This window comes from Falco biarmicus, chromosome 7, assembly GCF_023638135.1.
Source record: "Falco biarmicus isolate bFalBia1 chromosome 7, bFalBia1.pri, whole genome shotgun sequence".
Classification (NCBI taxonomy): domain Eukaryota; kingdom Metazoa; phylum Chordata; class Aves; order Falconiformes; family Falconidae; genus Falco; species Falco biarmicus.
Window position 1 is genome coordinate 27,612,838 of NC_079294.1, and position 16,300 is coordinate 27,629,137.

General features: G+C 40.4%; 1 protein-coding gene across 1 annotated transcript in view; it reads left to right on the forward strand.

Annotated features, from left to right (window-relative positions):
* HSD17B12 (hydroxysteroid 17-beta dehydrogenase 12) overlaps window positions 1–16,300 on the forward strand; it is an 89,523-nt gene that overhangs the window by 55,593 nt on the left and 17,630 nt on the right. The window contains exons 5-7 of the mRNA XM_056346552.1: window positions 2,517–2,581; window positions 3,609–3,653; window positions 14,763–14,797. Coding sequence (XP_056202527.1) covers window positions 2,517–2,581; window positions 3,609–3,653; window positions 14,763–14,797 — 145 coding nt within the window. The remainder of the gene's footprint in view (window positions 1–2,516; window positions 2,582–3,608; window positions 3,654–14,762; window positions 14,798–16,300) is intronic.

Genomic DNA, 16,300 nt, shown 5'->3' on the forward strand with positions numbered 1-16,300 from the left:
GTTCTTAAACTGCTGTGATACTTGTAAGGAGTTTGAGCTGGACAGTATCTTACCCTGTTGTTATCCAGATTCCTCTACGTAAAATACACCTGGTTTTTTTTTTGGTTTTTTTTTAGCGTTCTGTTTCAAACTGCAGCCAACTGTGATCCAGTAAATAAATTGCTGGAAGTGGAAGGATACATATATGGGACCCAGTCTGTGGTACAGGGTGTGAATTTTGTGTGACTGTCTCTGTAGCATGAATCATGTAAATACTCTAAATTTTGAGAGAATAACCAAGGTTAGTCCCAAACCCCTGCCACAGTTCATAGCCAAAATCCTTTCCAGAGAGATGGCCTGAAAAATAGTTTATTTTAGGATTAAAAGAAGAAAGAAAAAAAAAAGGCTCACTCCAGCAATAGCAAGGTTGGACCTTCTTTTTTAAAAACTTCTCTTTCTAAATACAGCAGATGTCTGCTGGGAATTTGCCAACTCCCTGTTCCCCTCAATTCTCGCATTTTTAAAGGTTATCTAAAATTAAAAAATGTGAAACACACGATGTGACTAATGACCTAAGGGTTTCCATAAATACACAAAGATCTGGACCAAGAGAGCTGTCATTCGAGGGAATCTCTGAATGAATCAGTTTGTGCACTTTGCCAGAATCTCTCCTGCGGGTTTCCTGCATGTCCTGCTGCATCCCTATTGATGCTTAAATATCTTTCAGGTTGGTTTTTAAAATCATAGCTTTTAGCACAGTTTTAAGGGCTATTTTATTCTAATTGTTCTAATTATTTTTATTTATTTATTTTAAAAAGGCGTCGGTGCCTTCCGACAGTGTTTCTTGTCCCGTGTGGATGTGGGCCCTGGGGGTGCATGGTGCCCTGCAGCATTCCGAGCACTTCGGGATTCTCTGGGGTGTAAGACACTATATAAATGTAAAACGTTGCCACAGCAACCAAATGTCACACGATTCACTTGTGTAAGATGAACAACAGATACTTAGGAAACGGAGATCCCATTTGCTTGCCTCTTTTTTTTTTTTAATTTTTATTTTTTTATTATTATTTTTGTGTCTGTATATCAGTGTGCTTTATTAAGTTTGAGGCAGCCGAGGTTGCAGAGCAGCGTCGGTTGCTGACGGTGTGAGGAGTTTCCCCTGCTGGCGCTGGGGTTCGGGAGCGGGTGGTGGCTTCGTGCCTGGGAGGGAGGGAACCTGGCCGGTCTGCAGTGGCGGCGGCGTGTGTGTGTGTGTGTCTGCGCGCCTTAAGGGGCCGGTGCATTCTCTCGGTTGATTTTTAAGTGTTGCCAACAGGGGAAGATGGTGGGGGTGACGGGGAGGACCGTCTTGTGCGGTCAGGCTCCGTGTCTGCGCAGGGAGCGCAGCCCAGGAGCCCTTCCCGAGGGCGGCAGCCCCCGCCCGCCGGGGCCCCGCTGCCCCCTACCGCCCGCCGGCGCCTGCTGCCGCTGCGGGGGGCTGGGGCCCTGCGGTCTGTCCCGCAGCCGTCCGGCAGCTGGAGACTGGCCAGAGATTTTTTTGTTTGTTTGCTTTTAATCTTATTTCACTTTATAAATGTCGTGGTTTAACCCCAGCCGGCAACTAAGTACCGTGCAGGTGCTGGCTTGCTCTCTCCCCAGAGGAATGGGGAGGAGAGTCGGGGAAAAAGGTAAAACTTGTGGGCTGAGGTAAGAATAATGTAATTATTAACAATAAAATACAATAATAATAACAACAACAATAACAAGAATTGAAAAGGAGAAAGAAGAATAAAACCCACCCCAGCAGCCATCGGCCCCTCCTGGCCAGCTCCCTCCGGTGTCTATACCAAGCATGATGCTCTGTGGTATGGAATATCCCTCTGGCTAGCTCAGGTCGGCTGTCCTGGCTCTGTCACCTCCCGGCTTCTTGTGCCCCTGCAGCTTTTTCCTGGCAGGGCCTGAGAAACTGAAAAGTCCTTGACTTGTTGCTAAGGAGTGTTTATACTAATGAAAATCATCAGTGTGTCACCAACATTGTTCTCAAAACACAGCAGCACCAGCTACTAAGAAGAAAATTAACTCTATTCTGGCCAAACCCAAGGTAGTATTTAAAAAGGGTGTTAAACAGCTTCACTTAAATGTCCTGCCAGGCACCGAGAGCTTTGCTTTGGCTTGAAGCTCCTTTTCCATAGCATTGCAGAGCTCCGTGTTGCAGCTATGTCACTTGTGCACTTGCATGGTGTGCACCGATATTTCTTGAAGAAGAAACATTCTTCCCTGGCACTGTGAAAAACTGTGGAGGATGGGTACAATGTTTTAAACGTGCCACCTTTTAAATGATTAGAGAATCAACATTTACACATTTAAAATGGCTTGTGTGTTCACCCTCACATTCCACTTGTGTGTGTACGGGTATGTTTACAGTTAGGGAAACTTGGCTAAAGGCATTAGAATGTTTTAAGTGCTGCATTTTAACAATATTGATTGAAAATTGTCGTTAATCGCAGCATGAGAAATCAGATGGCATCCAAGTGATCTAATTCATGCTTTTGTTTCAGTCAACAATGTGGGAACTTCGTACGCTTATCCTGAATATTTTCTTGATGTTCCAGACCTGGATAAGGTAAGTGCTTTTTTTAGTACCTTCTGGTGTTCTCATTGTTAGCACTAAATGCTTAACAGGTATAACAAAATAATTTAGGTTTGGTTAGGGTACCCACGTAACAAGGTTTTCAGATTAGAATTAAAGGTTCAAAAAGCTGAGTTACATAAGCAGCATAACCCAGTTCAGATGATGGCAGTTTCAGTTTCTTGTGTTGCTTTTTACATGCTATTCCCTGCTTCATTTTATATTTGTATTTCAGACAGATGCGCCTGGGGTCAGTATCTGATTTCTGCCCCTGCCCATGTCTCATTTGGCTGTTGTTTATGAGCTGCTTTAGCTTGTGTGTGGGTTCTTAAGTGACTGAAGGGAAGGGAAGCAAGCAACTTCATGAATGGAAGCTGCACATTCCATAACACTGTTATGAAACTTAAATACAACTGTTTTAGCTCATAATGTAGGGACAACCTTGGTTGCATTGGGTACATTGAAAACTGATTGTGAACAATTTCAGTGGTGCATGATTTTATTTCCAAAACCTCTGTAGCTCACTGTGTCCACTGTGGTTCTGTTTTCTGCTGAAGTATTGAGAAACGTATCTGCTTTTTGGTTCACCTTCAAATAAGGTTCATAATACGTAGCAAAAAAATACCTTTTTTTTTACCTGATAAATAAACTAAGTCACTAAAACACTGTTATGAAATAGTGAAGAGAAAAAAACCCCATTAATTATGAAGATGTCTTAAAATATCAGAATTTATTAAAGTTCTTAAATATTGCAAAGTGTTAGGAAGTACAGTGTCAATGTGATATGTCTGTGGGTTTTTTTATTAGTAAGAGTCCCTAACCAGACGTAAAATTTGACCAAGAGTAATTCACAGACTGCTTTGCAAGTCTGTCACTCTTCCTGATATTTAAGCAGGAAGACAAGGAGTAAAAGTGGATGTATAAGTGTAAGGTCTAATTTGTCTTTGCACTTAAACCCAGATGGTGTGTAAATATTGATCAAATAACTTCAAACAAAACTGAAACCTTTGTTTTCTTGCAGACAGTCGACCAAATGATCAACATTAACGTTGTGGCTGTTTGTAAGGTAAGTGCCCTGTTAACCAACACTTGTTCCTTGATGTCTTAATTCAGACCCACTAAATACTTGAAATTCAGTTGTCTGAAGCAATTACTTTTCATCTGTTGGACCACAGGTCCATTTTTCATCTTGGAGTGACCCAGAGGTTATGACTGTTTTATCAGACTGTTCTGGTTGTTGTGTGAGGTATAATTTGTTGCAAAGACACCTATGAACTATTGGAAGAGCAAGGTATGTGCACAAAACAATGCTTAATGCTTCTTCGTGCTTGTCGTTCTAGTCCTTGTAAATTGTTCGTTCTTCTCCGTATCTTTCCTTCTTGCGGTGGGCAACCTTTGTTTCTGCACACCTAAGGTTTTTGGACACTAGTGAGAAGCCACTTAAATATTTTCTGTGAAATACATAAGCAATAAGGAGAACAAAACAAAGTTTTCAGAAGGGTGCATTAACTTTTGAAGTACAGTTACCTTCCCTTTTTGATATTCACATTCAAGTTTTTATTGAGAAGAAATCACCCTGACTTCAGGCTAAAACATATGGCTGTTCCTTTGTTTATTAACATGAGGCCCATTGAAAAATCAGATTTTCATCGTAGTATTTCAGAGTTTAAAAGGGGCAGAGGGAATAGCAGCTGCTTACACAACATAGGAGTCAATTACTGTATTACCATGAGTGCTGCAGAAACTCCTTGTGATTATTCACTGCTAAACCTTAACTTTCTTTTCTTGTGCATAACAAAACTGGCACCTCCATTAGCTGAGGGTTACTCTTTTGCCTCAAAGTCAAAATATTAGGTGTTTCAAAGGTGGCTCAAAAGTTTTGACGTTCTTGCAGCTCTTCTGATTAGGTGTAATAACTAAAAATCTAGTACGGTGCTCTTGGGGAGTCTAAACTGGAAGTGTTTTGTTTCCATGTGAGGAGGCACAGGACCTCTTAAAACAATGCTTCTCTTTAAGATTTTCATATCTTACTGAAACGTAGGCAAACAGTGCAAATGCAACAGTTGCATGACTGAATGAGACTGTTAATGTCAGCTTGCTACCGCTCTCACTTCCCTGTGTGTTTTATTTGACATCTTAGAATTACTTGTTGTAAAGTTAGAAATGTTACAGCAGTTAAATCTTCAGAAACTTTTAACCGTATGTTTGGTTGACAGAGAAGGATTGTGGCCCATGGTGTCTTGTTGCACTTCTGCGAGATTTCATCTGAGAAGTCAGTTATTAATGGGCACCTTTGAAACTTTTCTCTTATGGAAGTAATTTAGCAGACTTCTGAAAATGGTAACAGAGCTGCACCAGGTGTAAATCTGTTGTCATGCATAGACCTCTTTGAGATTACTGTAATCGGAAGAATGCCTCTGCTAAGTTGTGACATCTGTGCTGTGCCAGCAGAGGGAGTGCACTGTTCAGTGATTAAAGAATTTGGGGTGTCAGTCTTCCTGGGAGCACTTTGCAATAAAAATAATTACAGATGAACTTCTTTAATACCTATGTCTGAAGATGGTAGGGTAGAATAATAGTTGAGGTCTACTTCAAGTCTGTATACACCTAAAATTCCAGAGGTACAGCCAGACTGTATTAGTTTCCAGAATAAACTAGCACTGTTTTGTGGCTTGAGTAATTGTTTTTATGATCAGTGGTGGTCAAAAATTTAACAAAAATGTCATAGTTTCTTGTAAAATATACATTCTGCCAGACTCTTCACATTGTAACGTGGTTGTCTTCACACATATAGAAACTTACTGAAGATCTGCTTACTGTGCGTTAATAATGTTTTTCCTCCTGTTTAAAAACTTTTTCTTGACCATGAGCAGCTCCTGTTACTGGATATAATCAGAGTTTGAGCATAAGCTTCCAGGCTTGAAAATGTTTCCTCCTGTGTGAGCCTGTTGTGTAATTAAACAGTAGGCATGCCAGATGCTTACTGTTTTGGGGAGAGGAGCACATTAGAGATATGTACCATCTGTAAGTCACTTTTTCAGGAGAACCCATAGAATCAGAGAGTCATGGTAGGAAAAAATAATCTTAGGAAAAGCCTGTATGTTGTTTCACTTAATTTTTTTTTTTTTAATGTAATCCTGTGACTGTTTAGTTCAGTACTTTAAGTCAATAATTCATCCTGGGGTGTAAGTGTGTTTAAAAAAAGTACTGCTAATATTGTCCCTTCTGGCCTGGTGAATAATGTGAAGTTTGGCGTGCACGAGAGCACAGGGTTGTTAAGCAAGGAGATGAAGCTCTGCTGAAAAGGTGGAGGTACAGGATAGGCAGAGCAGGTTTTGCTAGTACCCATTCAGACTTTGCTTACAGTATCTCCAGATCCTTGTCAGAGGTCTTGCATAGCCTTTCTAGTGTTACGTTCTGGAGCATTGCCATCCACTTCCTTGCCTTTTGGACCAAACTTCCTCATGCTGAAAAGGTAATGCCGCTTTCTCGGTAACCTGCACTATGTGCCATCAGCAACACCTCTGCTGGACAGCACAACTCCTCTGGCACGCACGTTCCAATACCTCCTCTTCAGTTCTGGCTGAAACGCTCATTAGGCTTGAAGTGGGAAAGTCAAGATATTCAGTACAGTTTGATATTCTGCAGAAATGTTAAGGTCTGGTTTTGTTGCCACAGGTGTAGGTGTTGTTGAAGGGTGACACACATCCCTTACCTTTTGACCCATTTTTCTTTGTTGGGCAGCTCGTTGGATTTCCTAGGGGATATGCAGCATGTAAGTAGGGATGCACTGAGAGAGAAGACCCCCATCTTCACCTTGCAGGATGAGTTATCAGCCTAGTTGGTCCTGCTGTTTACTAGTTCTCCCCAACTGTAAAGGAACTGACACTATGAAACTTGCCTTACTGTTAGAGAAGTTGTTTCCTGTCAGAGATCTTATATATGTGTCTTTCTCAAATCCTATTCCATGCTGCCTGCCCACCTCATACCCTTAGAGCACTGTTGGGTTCAGGATCACAGGACACCTGTGAACCCCATGTGTGATTTTGGGGCTCAGTCAGTCTGGCACGAAGTGTTGTGGTTACTGTGATCTGCCTTCAAAGCACTCTGTACACTGCTGAAGACAAGCTACGTAAAACTATGTAAACCATGTTGGAATATCACGTCTTGTAAAATCTGGTTAAAAAACCTGACCAAACACCCCTCTGCCCACCCCCCACCTCCACCCCCACCCCCCAACCACAGTAAATGCTGCTTAAGCTCTGTGGGAAATGTCACGTTTTTATGGTGATGTGCAGGAGTTAATCTGTTCTTCATGTCATATACAAATGAAGAAACGCCTTGGCTCTTGATGTTGCCATAAATAGAATGAAGAGGTTTTGTTTGTGGTATTTTCTCAGGAAAGCTTGAGACTTAATACAGCCTCATACAAGGTTTGAGTTGGCAGATAAATGAGGGAGAAGATGGGGTAATATGCAAAATTTGATGGTGCCTGTCACAGTCTCTTTTCAAGCTTCTGGAGGGATTGAAAAAGCAGAACTTTTCTTTAATGATTGGTGGAAGCAGGTCAGGTAACATGGGTGTTTATTATAATTTTTAAGTATTGTTACATTTTGAGACACAAACTAAATATATTTCTGACATTGAATAAAATACCAGGTCAAAAGCCCTGGGGGTTTTCCCTAACCAGCAAGTGTTGAAGAGCCAAAATTATAGTTGCTTTGTACAGTTTTCACGTATACTTCTTCTGTCAACTGCATCTTCTTGTGTCAATTCACCTTTGTATGCTGCAGCCTTTGATTTCACCTGCAAGAAACAATAAACTTGATTTGGCTCTTGGATTAATGTCCTGAAAGCAAGGATGCTAGACTAGCTGTCCAGTGTTAAAAAATGGCTAGGTGATGAGCATAGAGAGTAGCCTTGCATGCTTCAGGGAGTCTTTGCTCCTTTGGCAGCTGCAAAAGATACTTTGTATGTATGGAACAGCAAGTATGTTATTTCTGTTTGCAGCATCACAATATGCTAATTGCATTGGAGTGAGGCGTAAACTTGTGTTCTCTTGAAAAATGAGTAGGACTAAATAGTTGAGGGAGTACTGGCTTAGCGGTTGATTAAGCAAGTTGCTGAATTGGTTTGCAAGGTTTTATGTTGTGGGGGAATGTAAATTTTAGGCTTGCAGGCCAGGCTTTGATTGGAAAAGGGCATTAACAGAGGGAGAGGGGGAGAGTAAATTACACATACATATGTGCCTTGGTGTCTGTACTAATCTTTGCCTTGATCACCTTATTTATGTTTTATACCGAGTGTCAAATAAAAAGGGGATATAATAGGCCTACAAGATAGAGGATTTTTATCATCACTGTGTTTGAGAAGCTTATAATTTGCTTGTGACTTCAACATATATAAATATTTTGTGTTGAGCTGAGAGATCTAGTGTCAGCTGCCCCTTTAATGGAAGAGGAGCGAGAGGTGAATTTTATACCAGCTTGTAAATCCTAGGCAGGAACGGTTCTACTTACAAAGTCTGAAACTGAGTTTAGGGGGGAAAAACCCCCAACAACAAGACCCACAACCAATACAAGATTGAAGGAGGAAGAAGAAACTAGTGTATTTGAGAAAGAAGGGAAATATTCTTTTACAGACCTGTAAGTAGAAATAAGAAAAGCCTGGGGAGCAGTAACTCTGAAAGACAGTAGGAAATAACATCTCTCTCTCCAGTAAGTGTTCAGACAGGCCAGTGCAGCCTAGTACCGTGTCTGTAAAGGTACCTTACCAGGAATCAGATGATAGTTGTGTGTGCCCTGCTAGAACGTGATTTTGTATATTTACTGTGTGGGAGAGGATCACAGCAAGTGGAACATAAGTCTGAGGGAAGTAGCAACACTGACTTGTGAGAAAAGATCACTTTGTGTGTATTCTAGTCTAGTCGAGAGGTTTCTTCACATTTATATTCAAAGTCATAATCAGAGGAAGGTTGATGATTTAAGCCAAGTACCTAAGCTTGTAACAGAGAGGGACAAGTTGCCAACACTTGAAAGAGGAGCAAGTGTTCTGTGAAGGTGGTCATGAATGTCATTCAGGTGGTCCAGAGGGAGAAATTAAATCCTGCAGTTTCCAGCTTGCTGACTTTGAACCTGAGAGCATGATACACAGAAAGCTGGAACAAAGGAAATGTAGCTGCAATAAATACTTTTCAGCAATAGTCAGGTGAGCACTGGGGATTTTTCTTCAAAGTACAAGTAACTTGGGGAAATTTAGGAAATACTGGAGTTCTGTGACTCTCTGTAGATTCGGGGTTGAGACAAATATGTATTCCACATCTTGAAAAGAGAAAGTTCAGCCTTACTATTTGAGTAGTCTTTTTCCTATTTAAAGGGTAACAGGGGAAAAGACGCTGATTTTGAGAGCTTTCCCTTGTAAACTGTACTCTGGAAGTTTGTGGCTCTAAACAGGGAAAACCTTTCTTTCCTAAAACTGTTGCTCAAAGGAAAATCAGTAACAATGAACAGGGCTTGAAGCATGTTAAGTTCGTAGTTCCTTTTGTATGCCCCCTTCTAGTCACTGACCTTGCCACATGGGTTACTCTGTGATTTTTCTGTTGAATTGACATCAGGTTCACCTGCCAGTTTTTCCAAATCTAAATCGTTCTTGTTCAGCTTGGGGTATGAGCTGCCTTAAGAAGTTACTTCAAGAGAGCCATTAAAAAAACCTTAATAGTAGATGCTGATAATAGGTTTCACAATCAGTTTAACTACCAGTGCTTAAGTACAGTTCCTTAGTTCTTCCAGAGTAAGGTCTGTGAGTTAGTGTTGCATGGGCACGGTGTCAGTTAACTGTTTGTTAAACAGCTAGTACACTTGTGAACTTGTGTGAATCCTCTGCCCAGGCACTACAAATTATCTTAGGATAGCAATTACTTTTTTTGTACAGGAATGGGTGCACCATGGGGAATTGCTGATCTTTAAAAAGTTCTGTTGCTTTGAGTTGTTATAATTTCACCTCAGATTTGTGAAAGACATCTGAGGGAAGCTTCTTAGCTGTGTGACAAAGTAGAAAACTTGTCCAAGTTCTCTAGCTTCATCCTTTGTTGTACTTGTGTTACCGAAATCTCGGAATGAAGAACTTATCGACACCAATGTGATGTAGATAAGCAGACACTTCTTTATTGACGGCCGGGTGCGTGAGCGAGTCCTCACGATCAACGCACACCAGGTCCCAAAATCAGATTCCATATATAGAACTTATTCATACATACTCATTAATTATTCATACATAATCATAACATTTCCTGTAAATCATTTACATACTCTCCTCCCATATCCGATTCTGCGCAGTAAAGGTTAGAAAGGTCCAGAAATGGGTCTGGGGTATGATTTGGGTAGGTGGTATATGAGTCGGTGGTCGCGATCTCCCCCTGCCGGAATTACCTTTTACTAAAGTTCACAGTTTCTTGGCAGGTAACTACAAGCTGTTCCAGTCAACTCTCCCCAGTTCCCATTAATCTCATATTCTGACATTTCAATACACCTCTGTGTACAGAAGACTGGTTAAATACAATGAAACCTTTCAACCCTAGAGTTATTACAATAGTTCTAGGCCCTTCTTCTAGCCTTGGTACAAGACGTACAAAAGATTCCATAACGTCTCTTATTGCGTAGATGCAAGTTTCCTATAAAATTTTTTTCCCTTATCCTTCTATATTTTAATTCTATTAAATGATTTTATAAAATCAATTAATTAATCAAATAAAATCAATCAATTTTAACTTATTAACAAATCGGTAACACTTGCATAAGTTTAATTATAGGTCATTATACATTTTGGAAGTGGAAAGAGTGAGTTGCAGTCATAATACCATACCATAGAATAATTTGTCTCTGAATACACAACTGTGGTATTAGATTCCTGGCTTTGTATATCAATTGTGTGGCCCGTAAGATGTGAAGGACAACTTTGATTATTTACCTCAGCTGTTCCTGCTGTGTTTTAGCAGTCTTGAGTGAATATCATTTGAAGGGTATTCAAAACTTTACAAATCATTATTCTTTCCCTAAGCTCCACTCCTGAGCTGTTGCTTGGACTGGAGTGAGAAAAGGCTACAACTCGGTGGTCACTAAGAATGGGAAATCTCTTTTCTGAAGAAAAACTGCTGGAAATAGATGGTTGTAACTTCTAACTATTAGTCCTCTAATAGGAGCTTTTAAGCGTAGCACCTGTGTTAGAACATAAAACTAGCTATATGGCTGTGCATTTTTGTATCTGCAAGTAGGTATCTGTGCTTCCTTAGACTACAAGTGGCTTTCCTTTTTCCAAAATTAGAAGGTAGAAGACAGCTCTGGTGAGGAAGAGTGGACAACCAGTGTTTGCCAGGCATGTAACAAATGCAGTTGCAGATAAATGGCCATCAAAAATTGATAGCTGCCTGTAAAAGACTAATGAAATGGTCTGTAATGAATTTCTACCTCAAGTTAGCCATTTGCTGTGAGCATCCTGGAACTTAGGAGCTCGACAGTTAGGTGTGAAAGATGTTCACTTAAAAACAATGTAGCCTTCTGAACCAAAGGAACTGTACCCCAAACTCTATGGTAGTTCACGTGTATTTATGAAATCATTGAAAAACAAACAAGCAAAAAAAACCCCTCAACAACTACTGCTTCATGGTTGTGTGCTGAACATAAATTTTTGCCAGACGATACAAAATATAAAAGCAAATTTCTCACAAGTGTGTGTGCGCGCACACACACACATGCGCACATGCATGTTTTCACTCTGCTCTAATGCAGGCTTTCAGAAAGAAAAACCAATTTGCTTTGGATAAGCTGGCAGTTTTCACATAGACCAGTGTCTGGCTACTTGTCTGAAATTACCTGAGCCTTCCGAGTTTTGGCAACATTCATGTTTTCAATGGCAGCACTGGTATTTTTGCAGAATGTAGTATTTGTTCAGAAAAATAGTTATGTGAAGGAAACCTAGGCGAGTTCAGTAACTATTAACTGAATGCACTCTTCTTAGGGTAGTTCCCAACCTCTCCTTCAGGTTTCCTGCCACTTTCTTCTTTATTAGGTTGCCTTCAGAGAAACAAACACCACCACAGAGTTCTCTGGCATCCCACATGTTAATTCCTATAGACTCAGATTTGCAGTGCCTTGGCATTTATGAAATACACCCTGTTACAGAACTGGCCATGTCTAAAAAAGACCTAGCTGAAATTTGGATTCTTTATCTGGGAGATAGTTATTCAATTGTGGACGTTTGTTGTTGAACTGCCTATTTCATAATGACATGTCTGAGATTATAGCTGTTGAAAATGAGAGTGTTAACCAGTTTGGTTATTTTAGTTAAAGGTCATGCAAGCGTGTATGGGTACTGTTAGCAGCAAAACTATTTTTGCCATAGATTGTTTTATTTGAATTAATGCTGGAAATATTTTATGTGTGTGTAAAGTGTATAAATTTGCCAGACCCGAATATGGCTGCAGAATGCCCTGCCAGCATTTTTCCAATAGTACTCTTGCACTGCTGGAACAGTCTGAGCGTGGACTTGGCTGGGTGAGGTGAGACTGACTCAGAGAGCTGCCTTCTGTTAGTTTGTTCTTTGGAAGAAATTATGTTTTTTCTGTGTATAAAGATACTGAATAGTCATACATCTCTTTTCACACATCACAAGATGTAAAAATACAGATAGGAAAAGCAGTTTTGCCCTATTCCACACATATTTTTTAAAAATTCCCTCAAAATATCAATTTTAGTTAAAAAAAAAATAAAAATGGAAGTGATGTTGAGTATGAAATCCAGTTTCACCATCAGTGTTTTTTCTGTGAAGGTAAAAAAAAAATTGATTGCCTGTCCAGCTGAACTTTAGAAACAGACTATTTAACACAGCTGGTGGTGAGAGACTTCTTGATTTCTACCTGAATGGTGTACCTGTTATTGTATATTGGCTGTCAATGGCTTTGTAGTTTTTATATTTATATAAGTCAAACAATTATTGTAGCATGTTTTTCTGTGCTCTTGTTTAGGTATCAATAGTAACCAGCAGGTTTGTGATACACTGTTAGAGCTGCTTGGTGGGTTGCAATTTGCATTTAGAACATGAATGCATTTGTGTGGATTTATGTCAAAGTTTCAAATATGGGGTTCCCTCTGCATTACAGTGGGTGATCCTGTACTGGGTTTTCAGACCATTTATGGGTTGCCTAAGGGAAGGCAGTTTCAGTCCGTGTCCATGTGTCAATCTACGGAGATGAAATGCAGCATTACACTGCCCTGAGAGGCAAGAAACAGCGTGCTGCTTTTTGCCAAGGGATCTGTGGGAGAGATTGTAAAGCATGCACCAGGTAAAAGATCTGCCAGTCTAGAACTAGTCTTAAAATCAGCCCAAATCATTCTTTATTCTTTAACATTAAAATAAACAGTTGTTTCCACATCTCTTCTGAAGCATATGTGTAAGAAGCTTATGTATACTTAGACTTGATGTTAGAGGGTTTTTTGAAGTTGCATCAGATCTGTTTAACTTGGTGATGTTTACCAAATCTGAATACTTAGTCTAACTACTGGGGCAGTGCTGAGAGTTCAGAATGTCAACAGTTGACTTCATGAAAGTAAGGTCTGTTCAACTCCTGCCTGTGCAGTCCCTTATCAAAGCTGTCATGCAGTATGGCTGATGGCAGAACCTATTCTAAGTGAGAAATGCCAAAATACAAAATGCAGCTCTCTTATACCATTTTCTTTGTGTGTCAACTGAAATTTTGTTTAGAAAAAAAAAAAAAAGGGGGGGGGGGGGGGGGCCGCGAGAGGTATTCTCCTTTATTCCTGAAAGGGTATGTTTTGTAATTTCAAAATAAAAACAAACAAACAAAAAACCCCCAAACCCAGACTCAGTCATATGTAAGGGCTACTGCAGTGGTGATGGTGTTATGAATAGCTTGCTACAGTAAGATTTGTTTCTTTGTAATAGAAGTGCTTATAGGTGTTTCGTACTCCCGTATATGCTGATTTCTTTTTTTATTACGAGTGTGTGTTTTTCCTCCCATACTACTCAAATGTTTCATGCTTTTAAGCTATCAAGGTAATTTGGTATCAGTGTGAGAACCATTACATTTTGGTGCTATGAGTACTTTATTACCCCCTGCTCACTGTGTTCTCAAGAACCTTGCTGGAATATCTTAAACGTGAGAAGTGGTAACAATTAATATTTCTTGTCTGATCAGTCTTTGGTGTCAGTGACATGACATTTATTAACAGGGTTGGTTGGGAACAGGGTGGTATTTGGCACAAGCTGAACTTCGACAACATTATTTCTTAAAGGCCGAAACTTTCTGGATTTAAATTGAATTTTAGGATGGTAGTAATTAGTATTAAAAAAAAATAAGTATTTCACACTAATTGAAAATTCATCGGTTTGGATCAATGCTTGATCTGTTTTTCATGTCAGAGCTGCTCTGTTTGCAACTGGGAAGCTTGTTTTAGGATTACTGCTCTGGAGAATCCCTCAGCCAGGTTGTAAATACATTTCTCGGAGTCAGAACGAAGGGAGGACCTTCTAGAGCAGTGAGGAGGTTTGCTGGGCTACTTTCCTCATGGGGATGTAGTTTCTTCAGTGTGAAAACATCTGTGTAATCAGCAAAAAATGCTTTGGGGGTCTTAAATGTAGGTAACACAACATAGGAAACTCACATTCACTAGTTCTGTCCAATGCCCTTGCTGCTCCACGATTTATTTTTAACCTAAAATCAGCAGTTTGGTAAGCCTAGCTAAAATGCACTGGATCTTGTCTTGAGTCTTGGCATAGGTGATACATTTTGTCAATCTTGAGGAAGACAGATGCTTTTTGCGGGGAGAGAAAGATCATACGTGTACCATAGTACTCTGGTGGTTTAACGTTCTTTAGGGGCCACAAATGCTGCAGAGCGCCAAAGACTTTTTTTTTTTTATTTACTCTTATGCTGCTAGCTGTATGGGTTCACCAGATTCAGTGCACACACTACTTGACAGAGCCAAGTTATCCAGGTAGAATAAAAATAAACTGCCTACGCAAAGTATGCTCTCTGCTTCCCTGAGCCTTGGTTGGGGTGGAGGGGGGTGGCAGCTGCTTCTGGGAGGAAGGGAGGTTTCCCTTGGTCTCTGGCTGTCTGGTGTCTGCATTCTGAGCCATCACGAATGTTTTCTTTTTGCAGATGACACGATTGGTGCTGCCCGGCATGCTGGAAAGGTGAGTCACGCTAACACTATCCAGACAAAGTCATCATTATTTATAGGGGAGAATCCTTTCTTGAAAAATTCATTACTGTGACTAATCAGCCTAGTCTCCATGTTTTAATGGCAGAGTAATGCCGGGTGAGTCACGCTGATGGTGCATGAATCATCAGACGGTGGAAGCCTTTTCCACTCGATTCCCTTTTTATTTTTCCTCTCCCTTCTCCACTGTTGTGGTGATTCCTTTTAGAACAGAATTAAAAAGCCCGTCTGACTCATCAGCACTAACTCAACAACCTGCTATTCTGAGGGGGCGGTTACAGTTGCTGGGAATAACCTTCTTAAGGCTATTTCTCTAAGTCATTGTAAGTAAAATGGATGCAAAGAATATGTTCTCATTATACAGTAGGAGGTATATTGAGGAAAGTCTGTGATCGTTGGGAAAAGTAGAATTGGAGACCAGCTCTTTAAAATAGGAGTTAATGCACACTACTGTCGCCATGGAAGATGCATACTGACTTCCTAGCTAGCTCCAAGTGAAACTAAAAGGTGCAGTGTTTCCCCATAGTACCTCCAGGCTGTTTTCTAGCTGATGTTGACTGTCCCAGGCTGTTTGGGACATCAACACCACACCATTGTGGTACTAACCCCAGCTTGTGGGGGTCGCCCTACCTCAGGTCTGAACTATGCTCGCAACACTGAGGAAACCTGTGTAGAACCGTGCATGATAAGTCACTGGGGTATTGCCTCCAAACAAATACTGTAAGAGGAGCGTACGTGTGGGGCAAACCTCCAAATCTGACAAAAATTAAGGAAGAAGAAAAAAAGGTATTGTATCATCCCACTATATGGGAATCTCAATTGCAGATCAGGATTAAATTATTCAAGTGCTGCACAGATGCAGGGCAAACGTTTCACATCTAAACCAAAGTTTCTTCCTGAGTGCAAATAGTAAGAGCTAGTGGCCAGTGTGGGATTCAGTGTCTAGCATATCAGGGTGATGGCAAGCTTAGATTTTTAGTTAATCAAGAGATAAGTTTATTTCATGTAAAGAAACTTTAATTGGAAAAGAAAACCAAAGACAGAGCTCTGGGGAGGGGTGTAATGTTTCCCAGTAAAGCTGGAGTAGAGGATGAGGATTGTAGTACAGTAGGGGTAGCTACTCAGGGTTTGTAAGTCAAAAGTTATTTCTTGCTCACGTACTGTTATTGATAAAGGGACTTGCCTTTTGTGAAACCACCAGTCTTGAAAGATGCCAACATGACCAAAGCTATTCTGTTTTCAAAGGATTTAATATTGGTTTGTTATTAATTTTTGGAACTTTGAGGCTCTAACAATTTCTTGCCTCATTTGTTGTCTGAAGAAATATTATAGTTGTCCCTCTGGCAGAGTTGATCTCTTCAGCTGCTCAGGACAGAATGATGTATACTTTACTTACAGAATATCCTGCGTATGTTTTTCTGTTACATATTAACCTGGGTAAGATGGTTTGAATGAAAGGCAGCAAACGGGCATTGTG